General features: G+C 33.0%; 1 protein-coding gene across 9 annotated transcripts in view; it reads right to left on the bottom strand.

Moving 5' to 3' along the window:
* Window positions 1-19948, bottom strand: part of LOC127732399 (transient receptor potential cation channel subfamily M member 3-like) — a 208273-nt gene that overhangs the window by 184315 nt on the left and 4010 nt on the right. For 2 of the 9 annotated variants that reach the window (XM_052241436.1, XM_052241438.1), the window contains 9 exons: window positions 19623-19754; window positions 19214-19292; window positions 17773-17894; window positions 13232-13335; window positions 11861-12131; window positions 11092-11183; window positions 9774-9822; window positions 8903-9034; window positions 7343-7588 (listed from right to left, as the gene is read on the bottom strand). In XM_052241436.1, coding sequence (XP_052097396.1) covers window positions 7343-7588; window positions 8903-9034; window positions 9774-9822; window positions 11092-11183; window positions 11861-12131; window positions 13232-13335; window positions 17773-17894; window positions 19214-19292; window positions 19623-19754 — 1227 coding nt within the window. Of the gene's footprint in view, window positions 1-6985; window positions 7589-8902; window positions 9035-9773; window positions 9823-11091; window positions 11184-11860; window positions 12132-13231; window positions 13336-17772; window positions 17895-19213; window positions 19293-19622; window positions 19755-19948 lie in introns of those variants that run through there. The other 7 variants (XR_007996232.1, XM_052241440.1, XM_052241439.1 and 4 more) reach the window with 6 other exon arrangements.

Raw genomic sequence — 19948 nt, 5'->3', positions numbered from 1 at the left:
ATCTCTAATCCGTAAATGTTACTATCAACCGTATCAATTTTACAGCACAAAATGAGATCCGTTTTTTTAGAGAGAAAAAATGTTTCTTTTGTCATGATCCAAATTTAACTTCAGTCTTGACTTAGCTATAATTGAGATGTATTTATGCTAAACGTGGAACCAATCAATACAAATTAATTTGTTGTGTCCAGTATATTCAAGTTTATTCAAATGTAATTTATATTTGTATTTTATAGTATTTTGATAGTCAAGTCTTATCGTATAAATTGATAAAAGGAAAATATCGTTGAAATGTCTAAGTGAACTTCCATATGCTTCGGTTTCAGCGTTCCTGATGAACATAAAGCCAGAAATGCGTTACGGACGCATCAAATTAATAATGTTATTTTCCTATACTATCACTGGGTCGATACCCCGAGGATATCATCTAATCAGTAGTCAGCGCATCATAATTGACATGAATTTCAACAAATTGTTTTTTAATTTTCCGGTCATAAATAAAAAAAATTATTTGGAAAATAAGGTTCCAACTGCCTCAGACAAAGTTGACCGTACATTACTTTGGCTATATTTTTAGATCCCTTTTGGTCATATATTTTTTCATGTGTTAAGATCTGATCCTTGGCCTTCACATGTATGGGTTTGAGTGAATCTGAAAAAAATAAATCTAGAAAAGTGCTTCGAACGCACATATTAATAGTTTATTTTCATTTGGAAGGGTTAGTTACTTCGTCAATGTTTGAGATGTTAGTCAATTTGTCTATAGTCTGGCTCAAGCTTTGCTGTCCACCACAAAATCGTGATTATTTTTTTATTTGTGGAAACATTTGTTCCAAACAGCGATTTTCTTAAAGAGAATAAAATTACAACACGATTCGCGTACCTCGGGCCATTCCGAAACTGTCTAGATGCGTGCAGGTACCATTTTAAATTTCTCTATGGGAAATTAACATTGCAATGGTCGCCTCAGTTTTTCCGGATGTTTTGTTTGGGAGAATGTATTTACGTCATCAAAGTTCACGCGACGTTACGTATAGTAATCAAAGGGAAATAACTCGTATGACAGACGTTGACTTTGGCTTGAAACCAACTGATTGTCCGACTACAGAGAGGAGAAATGAGTGTAAAACATGTTAAATCATTTGAGGTAAACCATACAAATTATCAAAAATAAAAAAAAAATCGGTTCTTCTGGTCTATATGTTTGTTAACAGATCGGAATCAACGGTTTTGAGATAAAATCAAAATTTTAGTCAGATCTGTGAAAATCAAGCAATATTCATACAGAAGGACTCATTTGCAGCTTATGACCAATGCCCATTTATTTTCTTCTCTTCTGAAATTCACACAATACTTAAAGCACCCGACCCTTTCAAATCCAAGCACTTCAACACAGACAAATAAATGACCAAGCCGATGTGAATGGTTATTTTTTTTCTCTCTCAAAAATATTACAAGCTGGTATGCTCCTAAACAAATTATTCAAAAGAACAGCATAGCATAATATATTAATTAAAGAAAATCGCATAAACATCGATCGACATTCTTTACTTGGATGAATACAGGACAATAAGAAATAACAATAAAAATAAATGTTTGCTTACAAATTATTCTTGAACCACATATGGAGAACATTGTTTTGTATATATTTCTTGTATTTGCAGGTTAAGGATCTGATGACAAAACTTTTAGAGTATTTTGTAAAAGAAAAAAGAAAAAAAAATACAACAGGACATGGTATAGGGGAAATCCTGTAAAAAGGCTGGCATATGCAACAGGTATTAGAAATTAAACATTCTTTATTAATGGAATCTTCTATTATTTAATTATAATCAAAATTACAAGGAATTTAAGATCCGAAAATTTGCTTCTTTTCTATACATTGTCATACGGCTTATATCTAAATATTAAATGTAGTATTGGATTTTATACCCCAATTGAAATAATGCATATTCAATTTACAAGATTAAAAAAAAGCTGTCAAAATGAACAACCAGTGTATTCACTCATTTATTGGTGTTATTTTTAAAGCAACCATTACGTTTTAACAGCAGAATTGCTGATTTGGAATTCATTCCTTATACAGTTTCAAGTATTAATTGGTTTCAGATGTTTAAATCACTGTAATACTGTCTCATAATTTGCAGGTTTTAGTGAGAAAACTATTCAGAGACACACCAGTTCTGGAGACCATGATGCTGTTCAGGAGGTTGTCCAGTCTCTTCATGAGAGTGCTGTGAAGAAGCATGTTGTAATTCCTAAGAAGCTGGATGATTTCGATGAGAGTGTGGTGAGGAGAACTATCCATAATATGCACAAGAAGAAACAGGTGGTGACAATGCCTAAACTGCAGCAAGGACTGAAAGAGAAAGATATTGATGTTTCTTTATCTACCGTGAAAAGAACAGTTAAACGGCTGGAATTCTGGTAACTATGCTAATATAGATATTGTGATACTATTTTCATTTTTTTTGGGGGGGGGGGGGGGGGGATGTACAACAGTTGATGCTGCTGACAATAATGAATATAATGTCTTAATCTCCCTTCTGAACAAGTTTATTTGGAAATCTATTTTGCTGATTGCGGTCTCATCATACTAACTTAATTTTAATCATTGAAAACACACGAGACTGATTAAGGTACAATGATTCATTCAAGACATTCATGATACCGATGAAAAATAACTCGCAGGATCGCAATTGATTTTCATATAAGCAAATTTCTTGTTTCTGTACTGTTAAATGAATTACCATTATTAATCCTTTATAAATATGAGCTACCTGGTACTGTTGGGTTGCTGTCTTAATATATATTAGCCATATGTTGATTATGTTTCAGTAATGTTCACTCCACTGTTATTACTTATACTTACATTCATCAATACCAAGCCTCATGTAAACTACTCATTTTACTTTAAATCACACATTAAATCTGCAAAACAAATGTGAATATGAATACGATATGAATATGAATATGAAAGCTTTACTTAAATTTAAATTTATAGAAAGCTTTAGCTGAATATATGCAAATGCCTATATATCATGTAAATATTTCATTTTTATCAAAATTGATTTTATTTAAGTCAATCTCTTCTAACACCTTCAATATTCTATATATGTGTGGTGAAATTGTGTGTAATTTTAACATTTTAGGTATTCAAAGAAGGTATCACAGCGTAGATGGATCAAAGAGAGGCAAGATATTGTGTCTTGGCGACATTCATACCTCCGGAAGATACGTAAGTATAGGCAGGAAGGTCGTAATATTTTATATCTGGACGAGAATTGGCTGAACACAAATCATGCAGTGAACGGAGACTGGCTAGACCATCCCAGTACGTCTTTGTCAGCTTTTGAACCACCATGTAAAGGTTGTGGTCGTGTGCTCCCAACTGGGAAGGGAACACGCTTAATAATCTTAGATGCTGGTTCTTCTGAACAAGACCTCATTCCTGGATGTGATCTTATTTTTGAGTCAAAGACCAGCAGCTCAGATTATCACGACGAAATGAACAAAGAGCACTTTGCAGAGTGGTTCAAAAATACAATTCTCCCGAAGCTACCTCCTCAGTCTGTGATAGTGATGGATAATACTCCTTATCATAGCCACTTAGTTCCGACGTCTAGGGTACCAAACACTGGTAGCCGAAAGCCTGAGATCTTGGCATGGCTAGATAGGAACAATATCGATTACCCTGAAAATGCAATCAAGGCTGAGTTACTTGAATTTGTGAAGCAGAACAAGCCACGCCCAAGGTATGTGATAGACGAGCTTGCAGCAGAGCACGGCCATGATTTTTTAAGGCTACCACCTCCTCATTGTGAGCTCAATCCTATTGAAATGGTTTGGGCTGATTTTAAAGGTTATGTAGCTAGAAGAAATTCTACTTACAAAAAGAAAGACATTATTGACCTTTTCAATGAGGCCAGGTCCCGTTTTAATAAGGAGCGCTGGGCTTAATTTGAGACCCACGTGTCTAGGGAGGTAGAAGAAAAGCTCTGGTTAATTGATGGCATCAGAGATGATGTGAATATTCCTTACATTATTGACATGACAGAAGATGACAATGATGACAGTGACATTGATGATGATTTGGATGAGGGAGAGGGCAATGACATGGAAATTGACAGTGACTTGGAATATTTTCTCTCTGATGGTATTAATAACTCTGATGTCTCCAAACTTTGCGATATTTGTCAGGCAGCCACCCCTCCAAAGCAGAAGAAGAGAGACAAAGAGGTCCAATGGTTCCAGTGCGTGTACTGTAAGGGGTAGCTGCATGAGAAGTGTCGTAAAGGTGCTCCACGGAAGGGGGATATGTGTCCACGCTGTCATTCCATTCTTCGTCACAAGGATCTCGGTACGCAGCTGTTGCTTGAACCGATGGACACAGAAACATGAATTGACTTCTAAATGCCATCAAATTACATTGCTATGTACACACTTATCTGAAATGAAAACCATATATATTCCACAATATAAAAACTTTCTTACTATAACACAGGTCGAAGTTCAGTTTCCCATTTTTCTGTATTGAAATTACTTAATAATTGTGATTCCTTTTGTATGATCAGTATAAGGAGAGAGAGAAAAAAAGGAAAATGTAATGGCAATTTTTTTTTAATCACACTTTTGAAAAATATTTTTATTGAATATTTGAAAATTATGTTTCCAGGTGTTTAATACCTTCATTTACTTGAAATGAAGAAAAATTACAATATTTCTTTGTACTTTGATGGCAAATTTCAATGCTTGCCGGAATTACCTTGTCGCCAAAGTTGATTCTTTTCAATCTGGAGAATTCTTATCAACATTTTCTCATCTAATCTTCAGTTACTGCGGGACTGCAGTCTGTTTCTTATGGTACTGCATGGAGAGACTGCCAAGCTGTTACATACAGAATAGAAATAAAGAAATCTGAACAATCATGCGATTCAAAATTTAATATACATGTACTTTAATCATAAATTGTAATCATGTTGAAAACACGATGATAAGTCTTATTGGGTAGGTCAAATCGATGACAAGAGGACGGGAATGAATGTGATTATAACAATTGGTACATATCTGTCGTCATATGTGAAACAAATATTGCATATCGGTCAACCAACTCGTGATGGCGTCCGTAAAGTGTTCTATTGATTAATTGATTGGTGTTTAAAGCCACTTTCAACACTATTTTGCTATTTCGTGGCGGTATGTGTTTATGGATGGAGGAAGCCGGAGTCCCCGGAGGAAACCACCGACCTTCGGTAGGAATAAAATGTTCGAAGGAATGATTTCAAAATCACCGCTTGGAACACTTGGTTTAAAAGCTTCTTTTTATAGTAGTACTGTTTGTAGTACAAAATCATAAAACCTGATTCTTTACTCAGTTATCCTTAATTTTGTATCTATACTCGACCAGATATATCTACTACTAGCATGTTTCATCTGAAACCCGTCTTTCCCTTTTGTTTATGTACAAAATGGCATGTTTCTTAAAATCAGTATTATTGCTGTATTTATATTATTTCGTTTTAAAGATTTCGTTATACACTGGCTGACACAATGAAATTTCAGTTCAAACGAGTTAATTCGCGAAACTCACCTGAACTGAAAATCACATGAATTTGTTTACGTTAATTTTCAAAAAAGGTATTCAAACACCATTAAAATCATGAAAAATACATATTTTCTTTATAAAGTTCAAGTAAAATTCACGTGAAAAATTTCACTTGAAATTAATGTGAATCTTAATTCACATGAAATTAACGTAAATTTTTTCATGTGAGTTACACGTATAGTCTCGTTTGAGTTGAATTTCACATGAGTATTCTCACGTGAATGTCACGTGAACTTTACACAATAAATTAGCATTTTAGTTAAATTTAAAATTAGAATACAGTAAAAAAGTAAAATAGCAAAAATGCCGAACTCCAAGGAAAATTCAAAACGGAAAGTGTGTTTATCAAAAGACAAAATCACAAGCTCAAACAGATCAAACGAAAGTTTACTTGCACCTTGTTCTTGCTAAAAAAACGATCCTCAATACCAAAACCTTCCTGACTCAAAAATATATATGACGGTACCTTTAATATTTAGGAAAGTGATAACAGTTGCATAATTCTATACGAAATCGAAATTATAGACCATTTTGTTTAAGTAATAAGCAGTAGCGTAACAAAATAGGTACACATATCAATTTGAAAAATTAGATAATGATAGATGTTATATCTTCCCTAGTTCCGATTGTAATTCCTCATTGCATGGAATTGTCTTGCATATCATTTTTCATTTTGACAAAATAGTACTTAAGGTAATGAAATATTTATTTGACTCTTACATGTATCAGCTTCTAAGTTCACTTCTCCAAATAATATCCAATATCCATTCGATAAAATTTTTTCGATCTCTGTCCAGCTAGCCTCAGAATTCGGATATAGAAGCGCATAAAAAGACACGCTGTACCAAAACATTATGACAAACATAATTGTCATGAATGCAATAGTATGGTCAATCTGAAATTAGAATATACCAAACATGACCCGTACACAAATAACAAAAACCCAATAATATCACTAAGTAGGAAAACTTGTTCTCTGATTTGAAAAGCAAATTCAGATTTTCATGTTGTAAATTTTAGCCTCGGCAGCTCGAAAAGTATCACTTTTATTGTGATAATGATGTTGATCATTTGATTTGAATATTTTTATTTACTACAATAGTTTTGGTAAAACGTTCAGAAGAAAAATGCTTACACAAATTGAAGAAATGGAGTAAAAAGTTAGGTTAACAACTTAGTGTTTTGATACCTTGCAATAGAAAGTAAGTGGATGAGAGGCAACAGTTCCGACTGTCCGTAATATTGAATTATTGAGATTATATTAAACCTTACGATTCGAAAATAACTAAGAAACTTATTATTTCCATAACCTCAAAGGGTGACTCGGGAATAGAAATATGGTCACTACAGGTCTTCTTTCGACCAGCAGTAAAACCCTTACCGAAGTAGGGCGTCCGTTTAGCTAAGCGGGATGTACAAGTACGCAGCCACATCCGGTCAGAATGGGGATGTTAAATCCGATGCCTCTTGTAGAGAGAATGTCACGCTCTCTGCACGTTTAGAACCCTTGCAACAACACTTTGAGGGGTCCGTAGGTGGCCTGTTGCAAGACTTGAATTGTTTTATACTAGTAATTTTGGGGTCCTTTATAGCTTGCTGTTCGATGTGAGCCAAGGCTCCGTTTAGAAGACCGTACTTTTACCTATTATTGTTAACTTTTTATAAATTGTGACTTGGATGGAGAGTTGTCTCATGTGCACTCATACCACATCTTCGGATTTATATAGTCTTACATACCATCATTCGAATTATGATTAACTTTGGTCCAAGAAACTCATTTATGTAGTACAAACTGAGTAATCTTATGCAAATAAGCATAAATATTGCAACTAATAAACATTTTGACGTAGTTCGGAAAAAAGATCCTTCAACAGCTCTCAGTAGCATTCCAGACGTATATCCTATAATCAAAATGCAATCTGCTATGTTCCACCAATCACGAAAATATGGTTTGATTCTTTTTCTTATTAAAGCAACAATAACCTAAAACAAAATAGACATGTATGTTAAACGGAACCAATTTAAGCTTATATATTACACACCTTCTATAAACTATTACACACCTCCTATTATATATTACACACCGTCTATAAACTATTACACATCTATAAACTATTACACACCTTCTATAAACTATTACTCACCTTCTTCAAACTTTTACTCATATTCTATAAACTATAACACTACTATTATTCCCATAAGGTATCATTCATAAATAGCACACTTATAATTACAGCCAGTCATTAGTGATATTGTCCATTACAATTCTACAAAACTGAGAGTGACTTGATAAAAGAAAGGCGAAAATATACCAAAAGGGACATTCAAACTCCTAAGTCGAAAATAAACTGACAACGCCATGGCTAAAAAAGAAAAAGACAAACAGACAAACAATAGGACACAAAACACAACGTAGAAAACTAAAGACTGAGCAACACGAACCCCACCAAAAACGGTTGGTGATCTCAATTGCTCTGGAAGGGTAAGTAGATCTTGCTCCACATGTGGCACCCGTCGTTATAATCTAGACACCATGTATCAGGAGCTTACTTGTAAACAACAACACGCTTTTCAGAAAATCATACAGGGGAAGGCAAAGTAAAAAATAACCTAAATATACAAATGTATATAAACTCCATATTAAGTTCTTTTGAAACCTTTTAACATGAGCATAGAATGTTCATAATGGTAGATTGAAGTCATCTCCTTTGTCGCAGTTTTCAATTGACCCTGTCCGTCATATATTAAGCGTAAGATAAAACTTTCATGAAACCTGTTTTGCTTCTCTGCAAAAGAATTATTTTATATTTGGTCTGCAGCTTGATAATGTTGAGTTGTAGCATGTGAGATATTTTTACATCTGCCGTACAGCAAATTCTTGTCTGCCGATAGTTCGATTTTACCACACTCGTTTAACAATGAAATATTTCGTTAAAATGACTGTTCTTCTATGAGAGGGCATGATCAGTTATGATTCAGTATGCATGTTACCTTATTTATTTGCGTACAGAGACGCAAGTCCAGACACGGTTTTGTCTTAATTGAAAGAGTTATATATATATAATGTATAGCATTTTGTCATTCATTTCTACTCTGCCATCAGTGATACAATATTTCTATTAGTTTGTAATAAGGAATGCGTCTAAAGGGCGGAGAGGTTCAACAATTGATATTATGATTATTAAGTATAAGTAAAATTATCATAAATATGAATAAGATTCAACTGTTTAATCAAGGAAACAGTTGAGAAAAAGCATGAGATTTTGGACATATTTTACTGTCGACATAAGAGGTCACCTGTTTTGTTTCATTTACAAAGAAACTAGCCATCCACGCTATTATAATAAAGTCAATATAGGTGATTCCATCTTCTCTGTAGTCAAACAGCAACATGTATGCATATGCAAGAAGGAGAAAAGTGAATTCCAGCTGTAACATTAATAAACAAAACAAATGTTATTACAAAAATATATTGCCATAGCGTCATTATTTAGTATTTGTTAGACACTCTTAGCTTTGCAATTTTTTGTAGACTAGATTGAAATAACAACTGTTGATATTATGCTGACGTGATTTTTTTTGGGGGTTAATGTGTTATTCGTTGACGGACTTTAGTAGCGTACCATGCAGAAACATAGAAACATTTTGATGCTGTATGAATACGACATATTTATGTAACTTTTAATACGTTGATTGTTGATAAAACGAAATTGACTGGTTTGAAACGTTAAAAGAAATTTTAAACAAGTCAAGTGTGTATCGATTAACCAGTTGAATACTTAAACAAAACATTGAGTAATCTTGTGACAAAAGACAAGACACAATGAACACAATTAAGTGAATGCATTTCTTAGAAACAAAAAGATTTACAAGTATTATGTACTAATGATAAATAGAAAATTTCTGAATAATAGCCAACGATAAATCTTACGAGGCGATGGATCATATAAATATGATACAGTACACTACAAAATATAATAAGCAAGTCTATAAGGGTACAACATCACCAAAAAAATTGTAAAATCATGAATAATGATATGATGTGGTATGATTGCCAATGAGACAACTATCCACCAAAGTTCAAGTGAAGTGGATGTTAGCAATTATAGGCAACTGTAATGTTTACATTGTTTAGGTTTGCAAATTGTGTAAAATATGAATTTCATACCGAATGTATAAATATTTTCATGAATGGCAGCTTGTACTTTTTGTAAAACCTGAAATAAATTGAAAAGTTAACGATTATTTTAGAATGGTTACCGGAATACAAAATAGTTACTCTCATGATACCTGTATAGCTAGTTACTATGCATGTCATTAGAAAAGAACAAACCCGAACCCTTGAATACCAAGGATGTGAAAACTTCAATATCCGAGGATCTGTAAGATAAGGCTCTCAAATCAACCAAAGGTCAATGTTAGTGTTTATCAGCAAAACATAGTCCGATTTATATATGCTTAACTTCTCCTACAGTGCACACAAAATTACAATTTTCGTTGAAATATCGATAGACAAATTTCAACACTTATATATGTCGATCAAAATGTCCAGCATTTTTATGATATAATCTTTGGTGACTATAGTCTTGGCATGCGTGTGATTATAAGTAAGTTAGATTTATCATGACCGAAACCAAGGTATTTATATTAAGCATTCCCATTTTTGCATGATGTGATGGAAGAATTTTGGAGTGAATCTGCATAGCGAAATGAAGGTCTCGACACAAAAATATTGCTTTTGGGTTCCTGGGTTGGACTCTTACATATTCTATGTGATAGGTTGGTCGCTGTTTTTTCAACAACTAGTTGAATACATATAACGCACATTAAGAATTTGACACATCAAGCATTAGCAATAAATTCTGCTTAGTAGGACGAGGCGATGAATTTACAGATGAACACCTACCACAGACAACAATGGATAGGGACAACTATTAAGAGTTATTCCAATGGGTTTTTAACGTGCATAGATCATAGCACTCTCCCTTCAAGTGGCATCGGATATCACGCGCGAAAGCTGAGTATGACAAGGATATATTAAGATACGTAAAGAGTAACATGAACGATAGTAATTATCTTATTGGAAAGCAAAAACGATATCAAGTCAGGTGTGATTAGGGTTGATAGAACTCATTAAACGTTTTGATATAGTTCAATGAAATACATATTTTAACAAATACATAATTATAGATTATTGATGATTTTTCGAATGGGCGACAGCCCTGAGATGAGATGTGGCTGATAAACATCCGCGAGTTTGAAAGACCATTGATAATCTGTTTATCGCTATTTTGCCAATGAGGTCGTTCATGTTTACATTGACAACGTCACGTGCGCCCTTAGTTTCTGACGATAATATTCCATCTCCAGCGAGTAGCATGATATGAAAAATTATCACCAAAAAGATCAAAGGAAAAATGCACAATATAGCGATAATTGCATTTATTGTAATAAAGAAGGATGTTGAGTTGCAAAAGTTATCTTACCAAAGTAATAGACGATTATCCATCTCCATGTTAATCATTAATAAAGGCATCACAAATAGATGGACTGAGAACAGAACAATATACCAAAAAGTCTGAAAACAAAACATTTATTACATATTTAATGTAGCTTTAGGTTCTAGTCTTGTTTACCAATTGTAACACCAATGATCTTATATTTTCATAACCTCATCATAGATACCATTCAGACGCGCGTTTCATCTTCAAAAGTCTTAGCAGTGACACCGAAATATTTAAAGGCCAAATAAAGTACGAAGTTGAAGAGCATTGAGGACCTAAAATTCCGAAAGGTTTTGCCAAATACAGCTAGGTATCAATTCCTGCAGTAGAAAATCCTACGTTTTTCGAAAACTTGATGGCATATATATATCGTTCTATCGTTTCGATATGATTAAAATGTCTTTTTGTATTTTCACGTTGGTATTCTCTTGTTTTTGGATGTTCTACATTGTTTAGATATTTGCCCTAGTATTCAAATTATTCTGCTCATTTTGAAAATTATCAAACAAAAATTGATGAAGTTGTTTTGCGTATTTCTTTTTGTCTATTGTTTTCTCCTTTTTTGGGGGGATGTGTGGGTAAGGTAGCATTTCTTTGATTGTCAATTAGTTCGTTCCTACATATTTGAGATTCTCCTTGTATTGCATTCGCTTTCTTACTTTCCTCATCTCTCCCCGTAACGGAACGATTTTAGATATAAACAAGCCAACGGATTAATCATATCAATGAAATGTTAGTTTTGTTTACTTACCGTCTGACCATCTATATTCTCTGTACCATACCACATCTTTTTTAAGATTTTCTTTACTGTGTCGTTTTCAACGAAATTTTGGTTTTTAATGTTGATAGCATCCATTAGATATCCATGATTCAACAAAAGCCTTCCTGCATGATTGATGGCATCACCCAGCTCTCTTTCTTCTGTTTTGTTCTCTTTAATTGTCATTTGTTTCTTTCGTTCCTTTGTAACATCAGCATCATAGATATGCCGAATTATGCAGATAACTCTTTCAGTGAAGGCACTTGAACAATATATTAACGAAATGAAAAGACTTATATATATATATATATATATACCTCCCACATCTCCTTCACTTATAACTATTGTTAACAATTGAAGTTACATTACAGCATAGGGGAAGGTTTACAAACACATTGTTTATGTGACTTTTCCAAGCCAGCCACATGTTATCCGTTGTTTGTCGTTTGTTTCTGTGACTTTTCCAAGCCAGCCACATGTTATCCGTTGTTTGTCGTTGTTTATGTGACTTTTCCAAGCCAGCCACATGTTATCCGTTGTTTGTCGTTTGTTTCTGTCTGCCTTATCTTTAACCATTCATTCTTATATTATAAATCAGTAATTTGTTTTTTTCTTCTGAAATGTGTCACATTTTGTCTTTTAAAACTTACTATATGGTGTTTGGTTCACGCATTTAAAAAGGCCCATGAGATGACATGTAATTGTTAATATCTTTGTCCTATGGAAAGTTGTCTTATTGGCAATCGTATCTCATTTCCTTCTTTTGAATTAACTAGATACGCATAAAATCAAGCAATAAACAGTCATGCAGAAAAGAAATTGCTAAGTAGATTTACAAAACAAGCAAGTCATGTCTATGTGGGATATTGTTTATTTAGATTCAAATTTCTAGTCATTTCATTTGAAGATATTCACAAATTATCTAATCTCTGAGCAATTTAGAATTGCTATTTTGAATGAGGGTTTGTCATTTAATCATATGTTTTAGTTAGGTCTAAAGCCAAACCAACGATCGACTATTTTATTTTTTCAAATGCATGACCAAATCAGTGACGTCAACTGTACCTTTAGGTCGTAAATAAGCTGTTGATGTTAAAATACAAACGTTAACGCTACTTTTAAATTAATCTCTTAATATCAGATTTATTAAAACCTAAGCTACACTGCACATCACATCGCACAATTGATATTTGATTGCCAACATAAATGACTTTGGCTACACGAGAAGCATAAACTACGTGAAGATATTTAAAACATTCGTCCTTAAAATGCATGGAATAATTGCAACTGGACGTTAAGTCAGCAGTCAATCAATCAATATTAAACACGTTGTAATATGTTTTATTTTATTTGCATCATTACTTTTTTAAACGTTGTAGTTTGTCTTTCAAGTGTGTCGCTGTTTTCCAATTGCTGATTTCATCTTCCAATATAGCACACCCAACAAGAAGATGATGATTCCCAATCTGAATGAAGAAATGTTAATTTGGTCATCTTTTATTTATATAATACCACTGTCCTACGGGCAGTCCATGTATCACGATAATGACCAGTTCTTCAATAACTATTATGTTTATTTCATTGAGGAACCATGTTTTTAAAAATTCTCATAAATTCAAATTGTTCAAAGCAAACTCGAGTTATTGTACGATTTCTATAGGAAAGAGTGAATTCCAGTCATAGTGATAACTATAAGTCACTGCCATTCATTTAAGTACAATTTTTCAGTATATGAATACAACATAAAGTTTTCTATAATTTTATAATTCTTGTTGCTGAGTAGTTTGTCTCTATCAGCATCGGAAAGTACGACAAAACGATCATTTGAGTTGTCTGTAGCAGACGTGCCTTCCAGTTCAGCCATGTTCCAAACGTCTGAATCGCGATTGCGTATTATTATAGGGACATGACTCTAAACAGAGAAACCACGCCCCACTGGTCATGAACATGTAAAAGTCCGTTAAAGACCGGTTTTCTGGTCCGTTTTTTTTCTGTTAAAAACCGATGGAATTTTTTACTAAAGAATAAAAAATGTCATGTGGCCCCTTGTTATCCAATAAGATAATCTAATTCTTAACCGATATGAAATAAAAGGTATTATATCTTAACGTTTAAACGTTTGAACGTTTGAACGTTGTTTTCAATTTAGACTTGTTTATATATTTTTTCGTTTGGGCTTGTATTATATTTGCCTTCGGGTTTATATAATCCGTTCATCCTATTTCGACTCTTCAAAATTCAAGAGTCAATCCTAAATTGAGGTAAATTATATGGCCTTCCAAATACCGTTTCTATTCCTTACATCACTGACGAGACATTAATTGTCGAAATCCGGATATGGTGTACAAATGTTTACACCTTTTGTTTGCGGTATACCATCTTTCCCGCCTGTTTATTGTTTTCTGTTTGGTATTAAATTAATAATTAAGATCTATTTTGTTACATCTGGTGATCCGTTTATTTGGCAATCGCCATGGCAATCAGCAGGGTTTAAGAACATCCGTTGTTCGACCTGCTAGTCAAATGCGTTTTGTGAAAATATACTTTTTCACTTTTTTGGTCTTTTGGAAAATAATGTTTGTGCTGTTTTTAGACCCCTTTACCAAGAAATTTGTTTTGCATGCAAACGTATAAAAATTGCGGTTTTTATCCAACGCAATCATAGGTTTGAATTAAGGCAATAGTAGTATACCGCTGTTCAATAGTCATAAATCAATTTAACTGAAACAAATCCGGGTCACAAACCAAAACTGAGGGACACACATCAACTATAAGAGGAAACAAAACGGAACAACATAAACACCGAACTGCTAAAAACACAGTTCAGTGCCAACATACTTAGAAACGGACTATGTGATAACAATTGCCATATTCCTGACTTGGTACAGGACATTTTAAGAAAAAAATGATGGGTTGAACCTGGCTTTATGGCTAGCCAAACCTCCCGCTTATATAGCAATGTTAAAAATACCGGTAAAATGACAACATTAAGTGACAGGAATAAAGTACAAATAAATGCAACAACATTCAGTACAGAGAAATACATAAATAAATAATATAATAGTCCATTTCAACATCATGAACATGTAAACCACAGAATAACAACGAACACCTAAAATTAATTAACGACAGAACACAAATACAGCACAATAGAATAATGAACTGTGCGTTACACGAATGTATCAACGCCACAAAAAGTGACGTCACAGGTAAATTTCTAAAATTCAATATGAAATAGGAATTAAGTTTGTAATGGTGTTATTTGATGTATTTTCTAACCATTACAAAGTAATGGTTTAATTATTTGTATTTTATAACCATGGTTTTCCTTCGAAATCAAACTGTGAAAAAACCAAATAAATCCTGTGCATATAGTTGCTTTTAACCTAAAAATCATATAAATGAACTAGGTGATTAATATCTTTACTTTTACGTACATAAAGAAAAAAAATAGAATTCAAACCACAAACGGTAAGACATAAAACAACATCCAACGGGAATTACAAATGGAACATCATAACTAAATACACGAATGTTGGATGTACAAATACCGAGACACGTCTAATAGCAATGCGAATTTACACTCAGCAAAACAGTCATATTCGGGAATAGGTCACGTTCGGTACTTAGAAGTCCAGACGACGTTGATGGTAAACCACAATCTAAGACGTGGTAAAAATGTCGTTAGTTAGTTTAGACACAGACACATCGTATGAACGTTGTTTTTAATTTAGACTTGTTGATATATATATTTTATATATTTTGTTTGTTGTTATTTTTTAAAATAACCGAAAAAACAAGGTAAACTTCATAGAATAAACTGATATTTTTGTGGTTTAATTGTTCGCTTCTTAACACAATTTGCAATACGAGTTTTTCAGATATAAATTAACGTAAGAGTAAATATATTTTTTTCAGTCGGGCATCGTTCTTTCAGCATTTAGGGCTCGTCCTCATAGCGTTCGAGGATTGTAAGTACAACATTCGTGTATCTCCACACATTATTCGTTCATTATATAATTAATCATCTAATTTACTACAGATTCTCGTTATTTAATAGTATATTGTATCATTTACCGTATGGTAAACGGTATCATTTAGTCTTTTGTTTGTCGTATTGTATTGTGCAGCGTTTATTTCGTCATTTGAAGTATGGTATTGTTAGCGTTTCTGTAAGGGTATATTATATGATAATTTCCTCTACATAAACTCATCACATCTACAAGGCTTGCAATCCAGTGCGCCAGACGGGCGTTTAAAAAATAAAATTGTATCGTTATAAAATTGGTATATTAATTTGAGTTTTCTTTCGTCTTCATAGGATTTTTCAGCAGCCCTCTAATTAACAAAGTTGGAAGGCCAACATCAAGTATGAAGTTAAAGAGCATTCGAACCCCTATTTCTAAAGTCGTGCCAAATACAGCTTATGTCAGCTATACCTGGGAGTAGAAAAATATTTCAACCGATAATAATTAAAGGATTGTATAATTAAATATAATTCCAGAAGTATCTGGATGTATTAGAATTAGAACAAAGATTAAATATACCAGCAGCGGTAATGGTCCAATGCAAGTAAAATGTAAATAACGCCAAACATTTGAAAATCGAATGTTTAAATACCGACTACCAAATGAACAATTCTTTTTGCAGTAAAAGATGACCTTCAAAGATATTATGACGAGGTATGTACAACCAGCGGCGTAGGTCAGATGTGGATTCTAAAGAATTCTAAAGATCTACTATAAAATCTTTAATCAGAATATTTATTGTTTTGCAGTTATATCAAATGTTTTTAATTTTCTACGAATGGCACTACTAATACCCATGCACAAATGACAGATCGACTACATCGTCTCATTGAACAGAGATTGTTTTTTAAATGGGGATCGTTGATACAAATTCCCTTTTAAGACCGTGATCAATCTTATTTTGTACAGAAAAAATATAACACCGATTTAAACAAAAAAATACACTGAAGAAGACATAATGAATGTGCTTGACTTTTTGAACGACACTGTTGACGAGTTTGGTGGATTGATAGTTCAACAGTCGGTATTATAAGGGGTACTACTTATCAGAGGCGGATTTAGGGAGGGCAGGGTACCCCCCCCCCCTTTTTTGTCGGAAAAATGTGTTTGATTATTTAGGGAATCACTGAAGCATGACTAAGCGTGTCCCCTCTTGTGGCAGTCAGAGCCCCCCCCCCTTTATGAAAATTTCTGGATCCGCCACTACTTATACTAACTTGCTTACTTCTTTTTGTACCAGTATAAAGCAGAATTTATACAGAACTTTTTCAAAGACAAAACAAAAAGCACCTTGCAATGTTCTTTAGTTTCACTTTCATACATACTGATGATATCCCTTCACTCAATAAACCTCATGGGTGTTACCCTTACACATAAACCGCGCCAACAGAATTTTGAGGAAAGTTGACTATAATCGTTTTCGCGATATGATAACCTCGGTAAACTAATGTTTCCCATATTTACAGAACCTGTTGGATTTTTAGTATTCTTATATGTTATTGTTTTTTTTAAATTATTGTACTTAATTCATTCAGTTCCACATAACAAATCTACACATAGACGGATTCAAATTATTCTTAATATCATAGAAAGTATATTTGTTATGAGACGTTAGCCTTATATACGATTGGAAATATTAGCTATCACACATTAAGACGTCGGAAACCAGTTCATTTTGTTCTGTTTAGAGATGCATTGAATACTCGTAGGAAATAATGTTCTTTCCATATATTGCCGCTTTTGATCTGAATTAGAAATGAGTATTCAAATGTCGTGAAATACTACTGCATACTAAGTGCTATTAGTCAACGATTTACTGGTCGGTTCTATATTTACTCTTTTTCTTTATATAAAAATCTTTTCTTTTTAACTTACATATTCAAAGTCTACAAGCTGTTGGGCACCAATCCAGTACTGTTTATGCAGCAAAGCCAAAAATACAAGACCGTAACATTCAGAATCCCTATTCATAAGCTTTGCTTCTGGTCCAGTAAAACCTTTAAAAAAAACAGCATCATTTGATATAGATATCACAAACATAATGATTTCAACTTTTTGTCAACGTCCTATTTTCTAGCAGGAACATCGTAAAGCGTTTACAAAATGTACATATCTTAGCTAATACAACTCTCGTACATGTTCATACTTTAACGACTTTATCATTTATTTTTAAGTTATAATAATTCTTCTAATTGTAAATCTGTTTTACAAATTATAAATGAAACCATTCCAAATGGTGCTATGAATCAGTTTCCGGACTTGTAAATGGCTCCGGTAAACTTATACTATAAATGACCAATTTAATAATATAACTCTGTTCTATTAGAATAATATCTGAAGTCATTTAACTACACAAGGTCATGTTTTTTTCTGATTGTTAATGACGTTTTAACACTTAATCCATTGGATGTTGGACGTGTATTGATTAATATTTTAGTCTTAGACATTTTTTATTAGTTGTTTTTTACCTTTAACTAGCTTTCAGTAACTGCGAGGACTATCAGATCTGTACTTTCTTTTGTTTTTTTGTTATGTTTTTGTTATGTTCTTCGTATCGAACTGGTGAGTTAAGCCTTTTTCAACTGATTTTAATAGTTTGTACTTTTACACAAATGTTCCCGGTTATATATTATATAAGCCTTTTATAGCTTATTATGCGGTGTGGGTTTTGCTCATTGTTGAAGGCTGTATATAGTTGTTAACTTTTGTCAGTTGGTCCCTGGTGAAGAGTTGCCTTATAAGCAATCATACCACATCTTTTTTATATTTATATATGCCATGCTCAACTAAATTGAAGTAAGTACTACAAAACAAAACAAACAAAACAAAACTAGCCTGAACAAAAACAGAGAATACAATCAAATCAAATATTGTTAAATGAAATCACCTACAAAGCTATAGATATATAAATTTAAAAGGCTTTCGAAATATTTGACACGCCAAAATGTTGTCTGAATTCTCGCATCGCAAAGCACAACTTCTGGATTTATTTGTATCGGGGTTATATTGGATGAAGTTGTTTCAAATTTAATAAATGTATCAGGCACTTGACTAATATAGGAAGTCCTAATTTACATTAGAATATTTACCTAATTGCACACTTCCAAATCTTTAACAAGAAAGTCACAACTCAGTAGGGAGACAAACAATTGTATGTTACAAAAACATCTATGACATAACCATGGTTTCATTTTTTAGTTTTTGTTAGGCTGAAGATTAATCAGAGTAATACTTTAAATATTCGAATAATAATATTGGTGTCAAGATTTAATTTTAATCAATTTAAGTATTCGCTATATTACTATTTGATACAAACCTTTGTGATCAGGCAGTTTGTAATCCATGTCGGTAAAACATTTCTTGTTTGACCATAATTCCTTTATATATTCATACTCCTTTTTAAAATAAACACTAAATATGTAAAGATTGGTAAGGCCAATTCATTATAAAGTAAAGCAGTACAGTATCAAGTTAAATATATGAGTCAATTTAATATATGCATGTTGTTTATATGTATTAGTTCTTTTATTTATTTGTTCAGTGTTCGGTGCATATTTGTCTCAGTTCTTTATACCCACAGCTGATTTATTTGAAAGGCTGTTGTGTGAATCATATTAGGAACACCGGATGTAGATGTTGATGAAGATGTTTTTTATTCACGCATATAACTGATTGATAATTATTTCATTCTTTTTGTACACTGTTAACAACATTAGAACCTTCACCTCCTCATATATGTATTCTAGAGCACTCTTCAGATCGATTGGCCAGTTTATGTACTTTTTTGGAATATTCCACTCCCCTTTCTTCAAAAGGTACATGAACAATGCAGTATGATTGTATGCATGTATTTCTTTCTGAAACATAAAATTCATGCCATGTTATTGAAACATAAGTATAATATAAAAAAACAATAATTAGAAATCGCATTTTTTGTTAGTTTTCTTTCCAACTAACTAAATGAAAATAAAAAGTAACCAGTGCTGACATAGAAAATGAAACATCTACAAGAATGAACCCTTTGTCGTGCAGAGTATGTTACACTCTTAAT

The sequence above is a fragment of the Mytilus californianus genome, unplaced genomic scaffold (genome assembly GCF_021869535.1).
Source record: "Mytilus californianus isolate M0D057914Y unplaced genomic scaffold, xbMytCali1.0.p SCAF_24, whole genome shotgun sequence".
Lineage (NCBI taxonomy): Eukaryota > Metazoa > Mollusca > Bivalvia > Mytilida > Mytilidae > Mytilus > Mytilus californianus.
This window is presented reverse-complemented; position numbering and strand designations above follow the sequence as displayed.